Source organism: Chiloscyllium plagiosum, chromosome 5 (genome assembly GCF_004010195.1).
Source record: "Chiloscyllium plagiosum isolate BGI_BamShark_2017 chromosome 5, ASM401019v2, whole genome shotgun sequence".
Taxonomy (NCBI): domain Eukaryota; kingdom Metazoa; phylum Chordata; class Chondrichthyes; order Orectolobiformes; family Hemiscylliidae; genus Chiloscyllium; species Chiloscyllium plagiosum.
The window spans coordinates 72,647,198-72,663,006 of NC_057714.1; the positions used below are offsets into that span (position 1 = coordinate 72,647,198).

General features: G+C 40.2%; 1 protein-coding gene across 1 annotated transcript in view; it reads right to left on the minus strand.

Moving 5' to 3' along the window:
- The window catches only part of abcb4 (ATP-binding cassette, sub-family B (MDR/TAP), member 4), a 130,878-nt gene that overhangs the window by 102,090 nt on the left and 12,979 nt on the right, over nucleotides 1-15,809 (minus strand). Inside the window, exon 4 of the mRNA XM_043690329.1 lies at nucleotides 10,439-10,589. Within this exon, the coding sequence (XP_043546264.1) occupies nucleotides 10,439-10,589 (151 nt within the window). The remainder of the gene's footprint in view (nucleotides 1-10,438; nucleotides 10,590-15,809) is intronic.

A 15,809-nucleotide genomic window follows, 5' to 3' on the forward strand; every position in this document is an offset into this window, starting at 1 on the left:
ACAACAGCAGCCTAATCATCAATAGTCTTTGTTGTCTTGTGTGCTCACACACATGGACACATATGAGATCTGGCATTCTGGTTTGCTAGGTGCAACCTTTTCAGATCGGCCACCTGAATGTAAAAACAACAATATTCCCAAATGTTCTTAGGCTATTCATAGCCTGTTTTGAATCCTTCTTTATGCCCTGAGGTCACTGAGGCCTTCATGAATCATTGTGGATGTTGTCAATTATTGTCATTTTTCTTTGACACCAGAGGTGAATCTACCAAACTAACATTTTCAGAAGAAAGGGGAAACTACACAGAACTGTCATGTGGGTAACTCAGGCTGTCCGAGAATTTAGTTTGTGCTGTGCTGCATCATCACCTCTGTAAGATAGACAAAATGACCTCTCACTGCCAGACATAATGCTGGAGTAGTCACTGTAAAGGTAGACTTTTTGTATTGTTGCATGAATGAAGGCCTGGGAGGGCCACCCAAGACTTGCACTGTCTGACTGATCTGATTTAACCAAGATACCAACAAGCATTAATGATTCTTCCCAAGCTCTGCAATATCAAAAGATGCCGTGACAGTTCGGCTAATTATAAACTGAAATTTGATGGAACTCTATGCAGACATTTTGTATACTGAAGGGGAAAGTTATGAAAAAACAAATAGATTACCTCCAAATGATCATGAGATGACAACAAACAAGACAAATTCAAATTCAGATAATCAGAAAAATCATTCATGAATAATCCAGAAAAAAAGACAATTTAACTGATGATGGTAAGAGTGTGGGATTCACTGTCTGCTCAGTCTCTCATAATGTGAACTAAACAGGACTTATGGATTGGAGAGCAAATTGTTGACCTGGTTAGGAATTGAATTTGGAAATCTGGAATTAAAATCAAGTTCAATGACAACTATGCAACCCCTGATAATTGTCATAGAAACCTTTCTGGTTCACTGAAGCTCTTCAGGGAAGGAAATCTGCCATTCTTACCTGGTCTGGCCTACTTGTGACTCCAGACCCACAATAGGATGGCTGACTTCTAACTGCGCAATGTGCAACTAGGGATGGGCAGTAAATGCAAGCTGAGTCCATGATACCCAAATTCCATGAACAAATTTGTTTTAAAATAGAGACAGCGAACAGGAAGAAAGGGCTGGTGCTCCATATGGCAGGATGTGATACGTTGTGTCCTGTGTTGGGATCGGAGTGGTTCATTGCATTTATTAAATAACTTAAATGATGTGAAGGAAAGCTTATATACACATTTGTGAATGATTCAAAGAGTGTTCACATTTTAAGCAGAAACACAAAATTACTGTAGAGTAATGATACTGTAGAGTAAGTGAATGAATAAAATTCTGGCAAATAGATTGAATGTAGGCAAATATGAGGCCACCTAATTTAGCCCTGAAAATAATAAATCAGAAAAGGGTCAAGGTGTACTTATATAATAGTGAAAAGCAAAAATACATTGGTGGTCCGAAGCAGTGCACAAAATATTTTTCTTTTCAAGAGCAACGCAAGAGAACATGTTGGGTTTTATGAGCTTTTTTATTCTCACTAAGATAATCTCAGCAATCTCAACAACATCAGAGACCTTCAAACAGTATGCCCACATCGTGGAAATGCTCCTTTTACACACATTGTAAATAATCTAATCTAACCTAATCTAAAATAATGTCCAGCTCAAGGAAAGAAATGCAACTTGTGAAACCATTATGGAAAAATGAGGAGATGCAAAAGGAAAACATCTTAGGGAAGGGCCTGTCCCTGACAATGCAGTTCAGCATGTCCATAATGTTGCAAAAAAACACTTGCAGCAGATTGACTTGCTCACTGCATAAGCAGCAGCATTCTTTGTCTGCACCCCGAAAGGAGCAAATTATACAAGAACTGCAAGAAGATGTAATTGAAAGAGAAACTGATCTGATGTTTCTGTCATCTATGATGCCAACTTACCTAGTATCCAATCAGTGCCTATCTTGGGCAGACTTTAGACCCATGTACAGATGATTAAAATAAAATCAATTAAATAAAGTAAAGGCATTGCAGACTTCACTGAAATGCACTCGTTCATTAAAATGCATTTACTACATTTAATGAGTGGACATGGTCATGTAATGGTAACTGGACTAGTTATCCAGAACCCCAGACTTGGAGATATGTTTCAAAATTTAAAATTGCAGCTAGTGAAATTTACATTCAAATGAACTAAAATGTGGAATACAAAACTAGCCTCTGTGTTCATGAAACTATTCCTAATTGTTATGAAAAATCGTCTGGTTCATTCATCTTCTTTAGGGAAGGAAATTCAACTATTCTTATCTGTTCTACCCTACATGTGACTCCAAATTCACAACAATGGGATTGCGTCTCAACTGTACTCTGAAATGGCCCAGCAAGCCCCTCGGATTGAGAGAAATTAGGGATCAGCAACAAATGCTGGCCTTGCCAGCAACACATGTCCCATTAAAGGCTTAAAAAGTGTATGATCCCAATGCAAAAGATGTGATGCAACCATTAAAAAATAGCCTCTGTGCGTGATCAGGTGCACTTGCAACACAGTAGCAGCAACAAGTGACAGGAACAGGAATTGTTTTGGCAGCCAACAAATGTAAAAACGTTTGATGCACTTTCAAGAAGTTAGAAGCCAAAAGTAACATGTTAAATAAAAGTTTAATGGACTTTAATGTCAATGATTCACTCATTTAATTTCAATGAGCCAGACTGATTACAGCAGAATTAAAAATAGCAGAACAAGAATCACAATCACTGAATGGAGGTGAATGGCCATAAAATTTATAGGGTCTATTAAAATGCAGTAAAATTAGTCCATACAAAATTGCAAACACAGTCAGCACATTGAAGGCTACTCAAAAGAATTCCTTCCAAACATATTGCAGCTGATTTGGCGCCGGTGACCTTATTTATATTTATTTGCAATACATGGAGTTTTGCTGCAAGATGTGAGCTTAAAATCAACACTCCAGTTTTGTACATGCATACTCAGTATTTCATCTAGCAATGGTGTTGGCTACAAAAACACAATCTTTAAAATAATCTTCAGCTTAATAAAGGTTTATAAAAATACTTCTTTCATTCAAGAACCATGTGAATTCATAGTCCCACATCAAAACATTCAAAACCACTGTCAATCAAATTCAGAAATGCAAGGTAGTATTGGATCTTTTTTGAACTCAATAATCCATAACAAACTGGGTGATGACATCTGCAGGCTTATGTTCACAGAGAGTTACATAGAAAACAACTGATTTTCTTAAAGGAGACGTTTTTACTTAAAAGATTGAAAGATCTTGATGCCTTGACAGTACTGACAGGTCCCTTTGACAGCTTGATATTCCATAATACATTTTTAAAACATACACAAAGTCTACTCTTAACAATCCTAAAAACAGCTGGCCTCTTCCAAAGAGCTGCCTAATCTCTTCAAAAGGGTTTTTTAAAAATCTCAATCAAAGAGCAACCTGCCTCCCTCAAACATTTCTCAGAAAGAGATCCCTTACCTCTACAAGAGCATTTCTGGTTTTCTAAATTAATCCACTGGATTACCTGCTCATACGTGATCAAATCTGTACAACTAGGGTTTCAGAGAGCTGTTTCGCCAAAATGACACAGGAATGGAGGCAGCTGATGATTTAAACATAGAAACATAGAAAACAGAAGCAGGAATAGGGCATTCAGCCCATCAACACATTTGCTGGTTCATTGGTCAAGGTGGTGTCCTGAGAAATCAGCGTCAAACATTCTAGTTTAAATGTAGGCTTGCTCACTGAACTGGAATGCTCATTTCCATGAACAGCAAGCAAAGCTACGTCCAGAACCTCAAATGTGAACAAAAATCTTCTCAAAACTTGATAATTCTAGTATAAAATTTAAATAAAGCCTGGCAGTTAACGGTCAATCACCATTAACTGGCCATGCTTCTACCAACATGAGTCGACTTGCCAACCAATCAGTGCTTTCCCCTTATACAGCGTAAATTTTGGTTTTTCCCTGTAAATTGGTATTTTGTAAGTTGCCTTAATGAGTGCAAGCCAAAAAGCTACAACAAAATGTGTCTTTTATCAGCAATGCTCAAGATAGATTTTTGTTAGTGAATTATATTAAGGGGTATGGGACAAAGGTAAGGAATTCTGAGAAAGGGTCACTCAATCCAAAATATTAACTCTGATTTCTTTCCACAGGTGGCACCAGACTGGCTGAACTAATCCAACAATTTCTGTTTTTGTCTATAATTATTTGGAGTTGGTTCACAGGTCAGCCATGATCGGCCTACACGAAAGTACAGACCTGTAGGGCAAAATGACCCACTCCTGTTCCTACAGTTTTAAAATGTCAGTTATCATTAATCTGTGAAGGGTTATTGCCTTTCTTCTTACTCTTCTTTTTCCTCTGGAGATTTAAGCAGCCCTTGGAGCAATGCTCAGGCTAGTTATATTATGGAGAAGCCCATAAACCTGACTTGAAGTCAGTTTCATAGAGTGTAGCAAACAAAAGGTAACTGGCTCTGAGATCAAGAGATACTTTGAGAGCATTCACTATATTTATGATCATTAAACATCTCCCTTGCAGCTTTGAAATACATCCGCATGGTTTCTATTTGTCAGGCATTGATCGATTTGATCTGGGGAGAAAGAAGTTCACACTCTTTGACCTGAACACCTATTTATAAAAATACAATACATCAGGGACCAGAAACAGCAAGGGGCCAAATGATTATTTAAGGTCCTTGACTTCAAGGCTGTTTTACCCTTTGGCAGCAAGTACTGCCAAGAACATAGCAGCCTTAAAAGGGTCCTAGTTGGGCATACTGCAACACTACACTGACAGAATGTAGGTTACGGTCAATGACATGTCCCCTTCCAGAATCACCGCTTCTATCCAGATTGACCTCAAGATCACCAGTTTTTTCCAACACTTCTCATTAATTTGTAACAGAAACAGATGACCTAAATTTAATTATGTTTCACTCATTAACCTGCTACTAATCTCTATAGATTACTAACTCGATTAAAAATGAGGCCACAGAACTAATATCAGTGTTTGAAAAAGTTCGATTTTTGAAGATCTTCAAAATTAAATGAGATCAATCTCTGGGTGCATTTATACACAGCAGTATCATTATCAAAAACAACTTTGCTTCACACCGAATACTGAAAGTATATGTGGTATAAAATCAGTGGATTAGGACATCCTACTCTAACTTGTATAACATCAGGTTGCACCCTTATTCTCAAAAAAATGTCATCTGTCTTGAAACTATGAGCAAACTCAGTCCTTCTCTCTCATACTTGCATAATATGCTGTCTCTTTGACACATGGATGAATGAATCTTCCAAGCACGCAGACACCCAGCTGAGATTCTATTTCACTGTCATCTTCCACAATATTTCTCAGTGACTTTCCTATTTATTACAGTAACTTTGATGGTAGGTCACTGGAACCTCAGTGAGGTATTTCAATGGAGTTTGGACTCATGCTCAAAGTTACATCACCTGACTGGAGAACGCCAAGAAAATTTCAAGTGTAAGATTTTCTTTTCATTATCATAACTAAATCAGCTGTAAGAACTGCTGTAACATTCCATTTTCCAATAAAGCTGGGTGTAAAAACAAAACTGTTTGACTACCTGTCTCTTACTTACTTTAATAATTCTAAATTTATGGCCAGTTCTTACTGACTAGTGAAAGAAATGTAGTTTTGTTTTACTGTTTCACATACATCAGTAATGTTGAAAATCTCGATTGGGTTCCCACTTTCCCACTTTGTGTTGGGCTAAATGTACACCTTTAATGACTGAGCAGTAATTTGGCGTAGCAAATGATGTACCTTTTATCGAATCTGCTAAATTTAGTTTCACTGAAATCATTGGAATGAACATCAGTTGTATCCTTAGATAGGAGAGAGGATTCATTAAATTCGATTATTCTTCATCCCCTGATGTCATCCCTATAAATCCAGATACTTTTTTCACAGCTCCCACATCCTAGCCACATTTTTCTCATTCTAGAGATATGACAGAGCAGCAATTCAGTGCTATGAAATAGTGCTGACTCTGTAAATTTCTGACTTAATGTGGTTGAAACGTTTAAGCTGAGCTGAGACCCGAGCTGGGAACTTCTTATTGGAGAAGTGGTGGCTGACTGGCTGCTGGAGGAGTAGGTTTCATAATTTTCTTCTTTCTAACCCAGATAGCTAGAGTTTATTCTGGTTCCTTTATCTTCATTCTGTCTGAAGTTAATGAACATAGTACAGATTAGGGAGTGAATGGGGAACCTTTACTGTTTAACTTTTGTTAGACAGGCCAAAAGCACCTATTTTGGTGAGTGTATTGTGTAATTTTACGAGCAGAACTTGACTCAAAAATCAAACCACATTATTTCCTGTCACGTCTGCACACAATACAGGTCACGTAATGACAGCTATGTTGGTTATGGTCACATCTAAGTTGAATCACCTGATACAACGGTTGCCTTCCTCTCCACTGTATGTGATATTGTAAAAATATTGAAAGGAATTAACAAGGTTGCAGTGTGCACACGATGTTGGTTATTATCATAAAAAAGGTGATTCTCAACTCTAGCTGTCAATCATCCTAACGCTAGGCTGTCATAGCAGTTCTTCAGGACAATAATCAGCTTGCAGTCATCTTTAGCAGATTCATTAATGATCTTCCCAACAGCAGAAGGTTAGATCTGCAGAAATGCACTGGTGACTGTAATGTTCAGCACAGATAATGAAGCACCTATCTACATATGCACTAAGTCCCAGGCAACATGAAGTACAAGGCCAATAGGGACAAGTAACCTTCTCCATCAGCAAGTCATTCCCAATTTGGAAGTATATTATAATTTTTCCATCATGGCTGGGCCAAATCTCTATCCCCATCAAGTCAAGTCATCACAGTCATAGTCATGCAGCATAAAAACAGATCCTTCAGTCCAACCAATCAATGCCAAACATAATTCCAAACTAAACTAGTCCCACCTGCCTGCTCCTGGCCCATACCCCTTCAAATCTTTCCTATTAATGTATCCATCCAAAGGTCTTTTAAACATTGTAACTGAACCCACATCCACCACTTCCTCAGGGCTACTCTACGATTAGAAAGACAACTCGTGGTAATTTAACCTGAGGGCCACCATACCTCTGACAAGGGGAGAGGTTCAGAAGGAGAGTCCTTCAGGGTAACCTCAAACAGTGTGAGGATTGAACCCCCACTGCTTGGCAAGTCAACTGTCCAGCCAACTGAGCTAAATGAATCTAGTCCCCACCTCCCAATCAATCCCCCAATCTCCAACAGTACAGTGGGTGTAGCTACACCTTATGGATAACAATGGTTCAAGAAATTCATAAACATATTCCCCAAGGCAATTAGGATGGGCAACAAATGTTGGCCTTCCCATAATACCCATATTCTAGGAACAAAGAAAGACTCATGACACTTAGTTTCGTTGCTTTAGACCTATTTTTAAATGTGAAATGCATGATGTTTTCACTTTAACCGAGTGGTCTAAGACACATTTAAATACTGAGTCTTATTAATATTGTTGGGACAAGCAGATAGTACCTAACATGCTTCTATAGGCAACTTAATAATTTAGGAAGATAAATGACAGGTTATTTATCTTCCTTGATGTAACCCAAATTAAGTCCTGGGAGCAGGGGAATGAGTTGCCAATGTTGGTGGATGAGAACACTGTCACAGTTCACTCTCAGCTGTGTGGCCACTCAGATGGTCCACGCACTCCAATCAGCTTGTGGATGTGTTGACTTCTGGTTTGGAAGCTGCTGCCTTGCAAATGTCTTTAATTTCCATTTTGTGGAATGGAAAAGACCTATTTATGAATACAGAAACAATGGAACATAGTTCCCTGACAGCTCCACCACAGTTTAAAAGCACTCTGCTGGCTGTTAGCAACTAACTGTAACTTGACCAATATTTTCCTAATCTACCTTTTGTGTCATAATGCTGTTAATTCACCTGAGGAGGAAGTCAGTGAAACCCCAACCCCATCCCCAGAGTATGCGCCAGTAAGACTTTCACCTGCACCCTCCACCAACTCAGTGACTTTCACCTTGCTGGGTCCTCTATCTAGATTAGACTCTGGTACACAATCTGGTCAGCACATCATTGGTATGCCTCTGCAGCCGGGAGAGGAAATAAAATACCTGCGTCTCTGATACTCAGAGTGGAATCAACTAGGAGAAAGTGAGGACTCCAGATGCTGGAGATCAGAGTCGAGCGTGTGCTGCTGGAAAAGCACAACAGGTCAGGCAGCATCCAAGGAGCAGGAGAATCGACGTTTCGATCTCTTCTACATTGAGGAGATAGGATGCCAATTTGTGGATAGTTTCGGAATACATCCCTGGGACATCCGTACCAACCAACCCCACCACCCTGTGGCTGAACACTTGAACTCCCCCTCCCACTCCACCAAGGATCTGCAGGTCCTGGGCCTTCTCCATTGCCAAACCCTAATCACCCAATGCCTGAAGGAAGAATGCCTCATCTTCTGCCTTGGGAGCCTGCAACAATGCAGGATTAACATAGGTTTCACCAGCTTCCTCATTTCTCCTCCCCCCCCCCCCACCTTATCCCAGTCCCAAGCCTCCAACTCAGCACCATCCTCTTGACCTATCCATTGTCCTTTCCATCTATCCCCGCCACCCTCCTCTCCGACCTATCACCTTCTCCTATTGCATTCTCAGCTACCTTCCCCTCAACCCCATCCTCCTCCCTTTTATCTCTCAGCTCCCAGGTCCACACGCCTCATTCCTGATGAGGGGCTTATGCCTGAGTCATTGCTTCTCCTGCTCCTCAGGTGCTACCTGACCTGCTGCGCTTTTCCAGCATCACACTGTTGACTCTGATACTCAGAGGATTGCCAGAGACCAGACACAAGAAAATCCCTTTTCTTGATCATTAATGACTTCATCAATGTGCACAGACTGCCATCGGAGCAGCCGGCAGTTTTGACAAAGGCACTTGGTAAGCTGGACTGAAGGATGGAGAAGTGCACCAATGTTATCAATGCCATGCTGGATGTGTCACAAAGGAACCTCCAAAGACATGATCATGACCACCATGATCACGACCACCACACCCCCTAGGCCCAAAGGCCCTGGGGAATGATGCCCGAGTCTTTCAAGCTAATAAGGCCAGCCATGGAGCAGGCTCAGAAATCAGGACTATGACTTAGCAGTCTACACACACACTGAAATATTTCTCAACAACTGAAGGTTCAAAAGGAGATTCCTCAGGATTCCTACTGAATATCTTGAGAGGCTTCACTACAAAACACTCTGTAGCACCATGCAATGTTGGTGTGCTGTCTCACTAATGGCTTCTTTCTCCTTAAATCTGTAAATATTTGAAAATGAAAAGTCAGTGAGTGCACACTAAAAAAGCAACATGTAATATGCAGAGGCTGGCAACCTCTATGTAATGGCGAAACAAGCGAGCACTGCAAGCAAGCTAAGAACCACAGAATGTAGCCTGTGCGGATGTATGAGGTGTGAGTGTGTCCCTGTGACTTGGCTGCAGCATATCAATCCAAGATATCCACAAGCTCCAAAGTAAAGTGTTAAAAGGCTGAAGTGGAGGGGTGACAGTTGATCCAAAAGTAGGCTTGATGACATGTTGAGGTCACTGGTTTGCCAATGCCAACTTGTGTGGACCAAGTGTTGAGTAGGAATGGTGATCATGGATCATGCAGGAATATTGTTCCGAAGAAGTTGCACAACAAGTGGGTAAAGCAGTCAGCAAGCTGCTGTCCCCACTTTGAGTTACATGGCAGAATTTTGTAGGACTTCACTCAGTGGGATGAGTGTTTCATTAATGCATTGGGCTGACTGTGCATACATGCTGGCTAAAACCATAGAGTACTAAATTTAAGAACTTGAAAAATCTTAAGTGTGATGCCAGACTTGGCAGAGCATTTTTAGCACCATCAAAAACAATAGTAACTAGAAATCTTAGTATTAAAAAAACCTGCAGTCATCTAAAAAAAAGCTAAAACTATTTTACAAATTTATGTTGTATAAAGAACCGCAAAATAAAACTCAAGTGACTTTAAATCCTGTAAAAAATGAAATAATGTAAATTTATATGTCTTCTGGTACATGTCAAAATAAGGAGTTGCACCAATACATTTTAAATAAATTACCAGTTGCACAGAATAATAGAACATCTAGAGAAATAAACTTGTCCTAGGTATACACTGACGTTAAATTATAATGTATTAAATCTCAATGAGACGAGCAGCACCTCTCTCATCAGCAGCAGTACATTGTTAGGACTACAGTAAAACCTCAGTCATTTTCTCTTCCATGTAGAGCACAGAAAAAGGTTGCTGTCTAGTTACATCATGTGAACAGGAAAAGTAATCACTCTTAGTAAAGTTGAGCATTTACCTGACAGGTTTTGTGCAATTTCATGGTTGACAAAGCTGTCCGTCATCTGTCCAAATACGATGACCATGAGAGGCATGCCAGCTCCGTGAATTAAAGCAGCAACACTACCAAGCACCATTAGAAGTTTGTCTGCACAACTTGCAAAGCGAAACTAAAAAAAAAGTTGCTATTATTTTTCAAAGCAAAGTTACAGTAGCACATTTACATTGTTGTTTTACTTATTGAATAGGTACATATTCAAAGTTTAAGGCAATCTGCTTCTCAAATTTCACCTCTCACTATTTGAATGTTTTTGCTTAAATCATTGTGGGCCAAAGGTCCTGTTCTGTGCTGTACCTTTCGATGTTCTATGTTCTATGTTCAATGATTACTAACCATGTTATAGTTTTTTACTGAAATGTAGGGATGAATCTTGTGTTTTATTGGATGGTGCAATTGCATCATGTTTTTTGGAGGGATTCTTGCCCAGTAAGATTTGTATCTTGGCTGAAAATGTGTTGCTGGAAAAGCTCAGCAGGTCAGGCAGCATCCAGGGAACAGGAGAATCGACGTTTCAGGCATAAGCCCTTCTTCAGGAATCTTACCAACCACACCTCAGTAACTACTTACTGTTCCTCAGCTCTGACACTATCTCCATCTCACAACACTTAATTCCTTAAACAACTTCTCAGTCACCAGATATCCAAAGGGCCACTGCCTTCCCATTCAACCGTGGCATCTGTGAAAGATCATAGTGCCTTTCCAGATGCACTGCCAGTCCAATAGTTCCTAACATTTGGCATCAACATGGCATCCAGGGAGAAATTATTGCCCTGTTTGAAAGGCAAGAACTTGGAAGTCCAGCTGAAGGGGTAATGCACAAACTAGACCCCCGGACCAGAGGCCACAGTGTCAGATCAAGCCAGCTGAGTCTGAGGTTGCCATCCAGGTCAATGTAGTCTCAGCCAGCTCGAGGAATGCACAGTACTGTAGGAAGAAGGTCAATACCTTTCTCCTCTCTGCCCAAGTATCACTATCTTCTCTCTGATTCCTGACACTCACTATACCTCTACTACTGTGCCTGCCTCCCACAATACTCTGTCGCTCTCCTCCTCGCTCAGAATTGGAATAAGTCAAAAGAAAGCTGAAAAAAAGCTCCTTTTCAGTGATCCAGACTAGTGCTTCTGACAGTTTGTTTTTCTTCCCCACCTCTTATACGTTTTTTTTTTACCTCTTTGTCTGTCTGGGTACAAGAATATTTTAAACAGGGGCAAGTTTACATTGCACAGTTATAAGTAAGCCATTCATCTCTTTTTCTTGCCTTTGGTTAACAATTTACTGTAATCAAACTGCTTTTAATTTCTTATTAATGAAAAATCTGGTGCGCGTATTTTTTAATCTGAACTAGAAATTAGGTAAAATTGAGTAATTCAGTGGTTTAATCAAATTTTCATATTTGTAAAAACACTGGGAATAGCGGGACTTGATTTCTAGCACATTGCCCCAGTGAACTATGACAGAGTTAATGTTGAGGTAACCCCTTCTTGGATACCTAATTAATTAGGTTGGTTTTTACTTTTGCACTAATTGAATACCTCTGATATTCTTTGTTTTTATTCATTCATAAGATGAAGATTTCATTGGTCTGGCCAATATTTATTGCCACTGCTTACTGCCCTGGAGAAAGAGGTGGTGAGCTGCCTTGATGGCTTGGTAATGCACCCAGGACAAGTGATTTAGTCACATTTCCTCTGATCATTGTCTTTGATGGATCTTTGGTTTCTCCAACTCAACGGAACAGAATGTGGAACTTACAGTCATGAATATCGGGTAACCATCTTTCCTATAAGCACAGGACTGTATTTGGAAAGGCAAGGATGATTTAGGAATAGTAAACATGGCTTTGTGAGTGGGAAATCATGTCTCACAAACTTGATTGAGTTTTTTGAAGAAATAACAAGAAGATTGATGAGGGCAGAGCAGTAGATGTGATCTATATGGACTTCAGTAAGGCGTTCAACAAGGTTCTCCATGGGAGACTGATTACCAAGGTGAGATCTCATGGAATACAGGGAGAACTAGCCATTTGGATACAGAACTGGCTCAAAGGTAGAAGACAGAGATGGTGGTAGGGGGTTGTTTTTCAGATTGGAGGCCTGTGACCAGTGGAGTGCCACAAGGATCAGTGCTGGGTCCTCTACTTTTTGTCATTTACATAAATGATTTGGATGCGAGCGTAAGAGGTACAGTTAGTAAGTTTGCAGATGACACCAAAATTGGAGGTGTAGTGGACAGCGAAGAGGGTTACCTCAGATTACAACAGGATCTCGACCAGATGGGCCAAGGGGCTGAGAAGTAGCAGATGAAGTTTAATTCAGATAAATGAGAAGTGCTGCATTTTGGGAAAGCAAATCTTAGCAGGACTTAGACACTTAATTGTAAGGTCCTAGGGAGTGTTGTTGAACAAAGAGACCTTGGAGTGCAGGTTCATAGCTCCTTGAAAGTGGAGTTGCAGGTAGATAGGATAATGAAGAAGGTGTTTGGTATGCTTTCCTTTATTGGTCAGAGTATTGAGTACAGGAGTTGGGAGGCCATGTTGTGGCTGTACAGGACATTGATTAGGCCACTGTTGGAATTCTGGTCTCCTTCCTATCGGAAGGATGTTGTGAAACTTGAAAGGGTTCAGAAAAGATTTACAAGGATGTTGCCAGGGTTGGAGGAGTTGATCTATAGGGAGAGGTTGAACAGGCTGGGGCATCGGGCTGAGGGGTGACCTTATAGAGGTTTACAAAATTATCAGGGGCATGGATAGGATAAATAGACAAAGTCTTTTCCCTGGGATCAGGGAGTCCAGAACTAGAGGGCATAGGTTTAGGGTGAGAGGGGCAACTTTTTCCACACAGAGGGTGGTACATGTATGGAATAAGCTGCCAGAGAATGTGGTGGAGGCTGGTACAATTGCAACATTTAAGAGGCATTTGGATGGGTATATGAATTGGAAGGGTTTGGAGGGATATGGGCCAGATGCTGGCAGGTGGGACTAGATTGGGTTGGGATATCTGGTCGGCATGGACAGGTTGGACCGAAGGGTCTGTTTCTGTGCTGTACATCTCTATGACTCTATGACACCTTTAATCTCAATTTTTAAAAGATTTAATTTGGATTTCCAGCTGATGATTTTTAACACAATGTTTATTTGACATAAAGCACATATTTGTGACACATGGCTGATCTTCAGCCTCAAATCCACTTTCCCAACCATTCACTTATTCCTTGATTCACCCTGAACCTAAGAATCTATCTCAGCCTTAGCTATATTTAATAAAGTAGTATCATAGACTTCTAGGTTACAGAATTCCAAAGATTCCTTTTAAATAAGAGATTTTTCATTGTCTCAACCCAATTTAAATCGCCCTGAACCCCTAATACTGTACACATCATGGTATATATTCCCCACCTTGGGAAATAACTTCTCAACTTCTACTCTATCAAGCCTCTTCAGAATCATCTGTGTTTCAGTGAGATAACCTCTCACTATCCTAAACCCTCAAGGATACAGACCAACTGTACTCAGCTTCCCATCATAGGACAACATTCTTATTCCTGGGATCAATCTAATGAAAATTGCCTATACCACCTCCAAAGCTTAAGGTCTCCCAATTGTTGGAGCAATGCTGAAGGTTAGCTTGCTAAAAATCATACAAATCATCAGAGTAAATGACTTAAGGGTAAGGTTCCACTATTTGTCTTGCTCAGAAATAGCCAAAACTGATGCATCACATTACTGTTTACTTTTTCTTGTCACCACACTTGCAGATTTTACAGATTATTCAGTCATAAAAAGTTTTGGTACATAGTCAACAGATGCTGGAGGGCAAATGTGAAGCACCATTCAAAACATATCTGCAAAGGCGGAAATGTGGTGCCATTTTGCTAAAATGTTGTTAATGACCCAGGAGACATCAATGAAATGATTCATGACAGCAGACATTCAATTGGAACTGACTTTAAAAGGCTCACAGATGCAGCCCTTTTTGGATGCCATGATAACATGTGCTTTTGCTGGCATTTGGACTTTAATTAACAATTGTGCTGATAGCAGCGATCTCTTTAACTCCAGATTTAAAAAAATACACTAGTAGGCATTCCGACAAATTGTCAAAACTGACATTTTAAGAAAATGAAAATAACTGCAGAAAGCTAGGATGTCAAAGAGCTTTGCCATCCTATTTCACTAACACAAATATTTCCATGGCAAAATAATCAAGCTTTGGCAGACATAGCTCATTTCTCCACTGGGAGTTGCATCAGTCACTAATTGGCAGTGCTATATGATGCCTCAATGTTTAGATTAGATTACTTACAGCGTAGAAACAGGCTCAACAAGTCCGCACCTGACCCTCTGAAGAGCAACCTACCCAGACCCATTCCCCTACACCTAACACTATGGGTAATTTAGCATAGCCAATTCACCTACCCTGCACATTGTTGGACTATGGGAGGAAACTGGAGCACCCAGAGGAAACCCGCACAGACACAGGGAGAATTTTGCCCGAGGGGGGAATTGAACCCGGGTCGCTGGCACTGTATGGCAGCAGTGCTAACCACTGTGCCACCAGCCAATCATAGCAAGTCACAGTTTGCATGATGTAGAGTGATTAAGAATTGGTTTGATTTTCACACATTACAAGAAGTAACCAATTCTACAAACTCTGGCTGATGTTGTAGCATAGATGTAGGAACAGAGATAGGCCATTCAGTCCAACAAGTGTGTTCTGTGATTCAATTAGACCATGGCTGATCTGAAAATGCATAGGATGGTTAGAAGTAACAACAGTCACCTGCAGTTTTCCAATCCATTGCACCTCCCTATAGGAATAGTGCAATATTAGCTGTAAATACAGTAATTTTAGGATTGTCCAGTTCACTTTCTGTCTTGCCATATGGTGATCCATTACTCATGCACATTCAAGTACTTTGCTTGGGTGGCAGAGTCTTTTAGCCTTATTATCAACTTAAAATCGTGGTCCAATCATCAAGTCACTCCTCATGCCTATGAAAAATTATGTTTTACTCAAGGATATGATAAAAGTATGTTCATCCATGACTATTCTTTCGACAAATATCATAATCTATGCAATGCAACTCCAGATTGGCAAGATCACCTCTGCTTTTGGCAAATTCAAGCTGAGATTGTGGCAGGAATGAGGGCTTAGTCTGCTAACAAAAGTTAGTATAATTAGCTGTAGTCCTCCATATGGATATGCTATGTTTATCACAATCAGCAACTTGACCAATTCCACTGACACCACCAATGATTGCTGACATAAACAGCAGAGACTACATGATGCAGGAGAAGAAATATTTCAATTTATCCCATCATATCTACTCC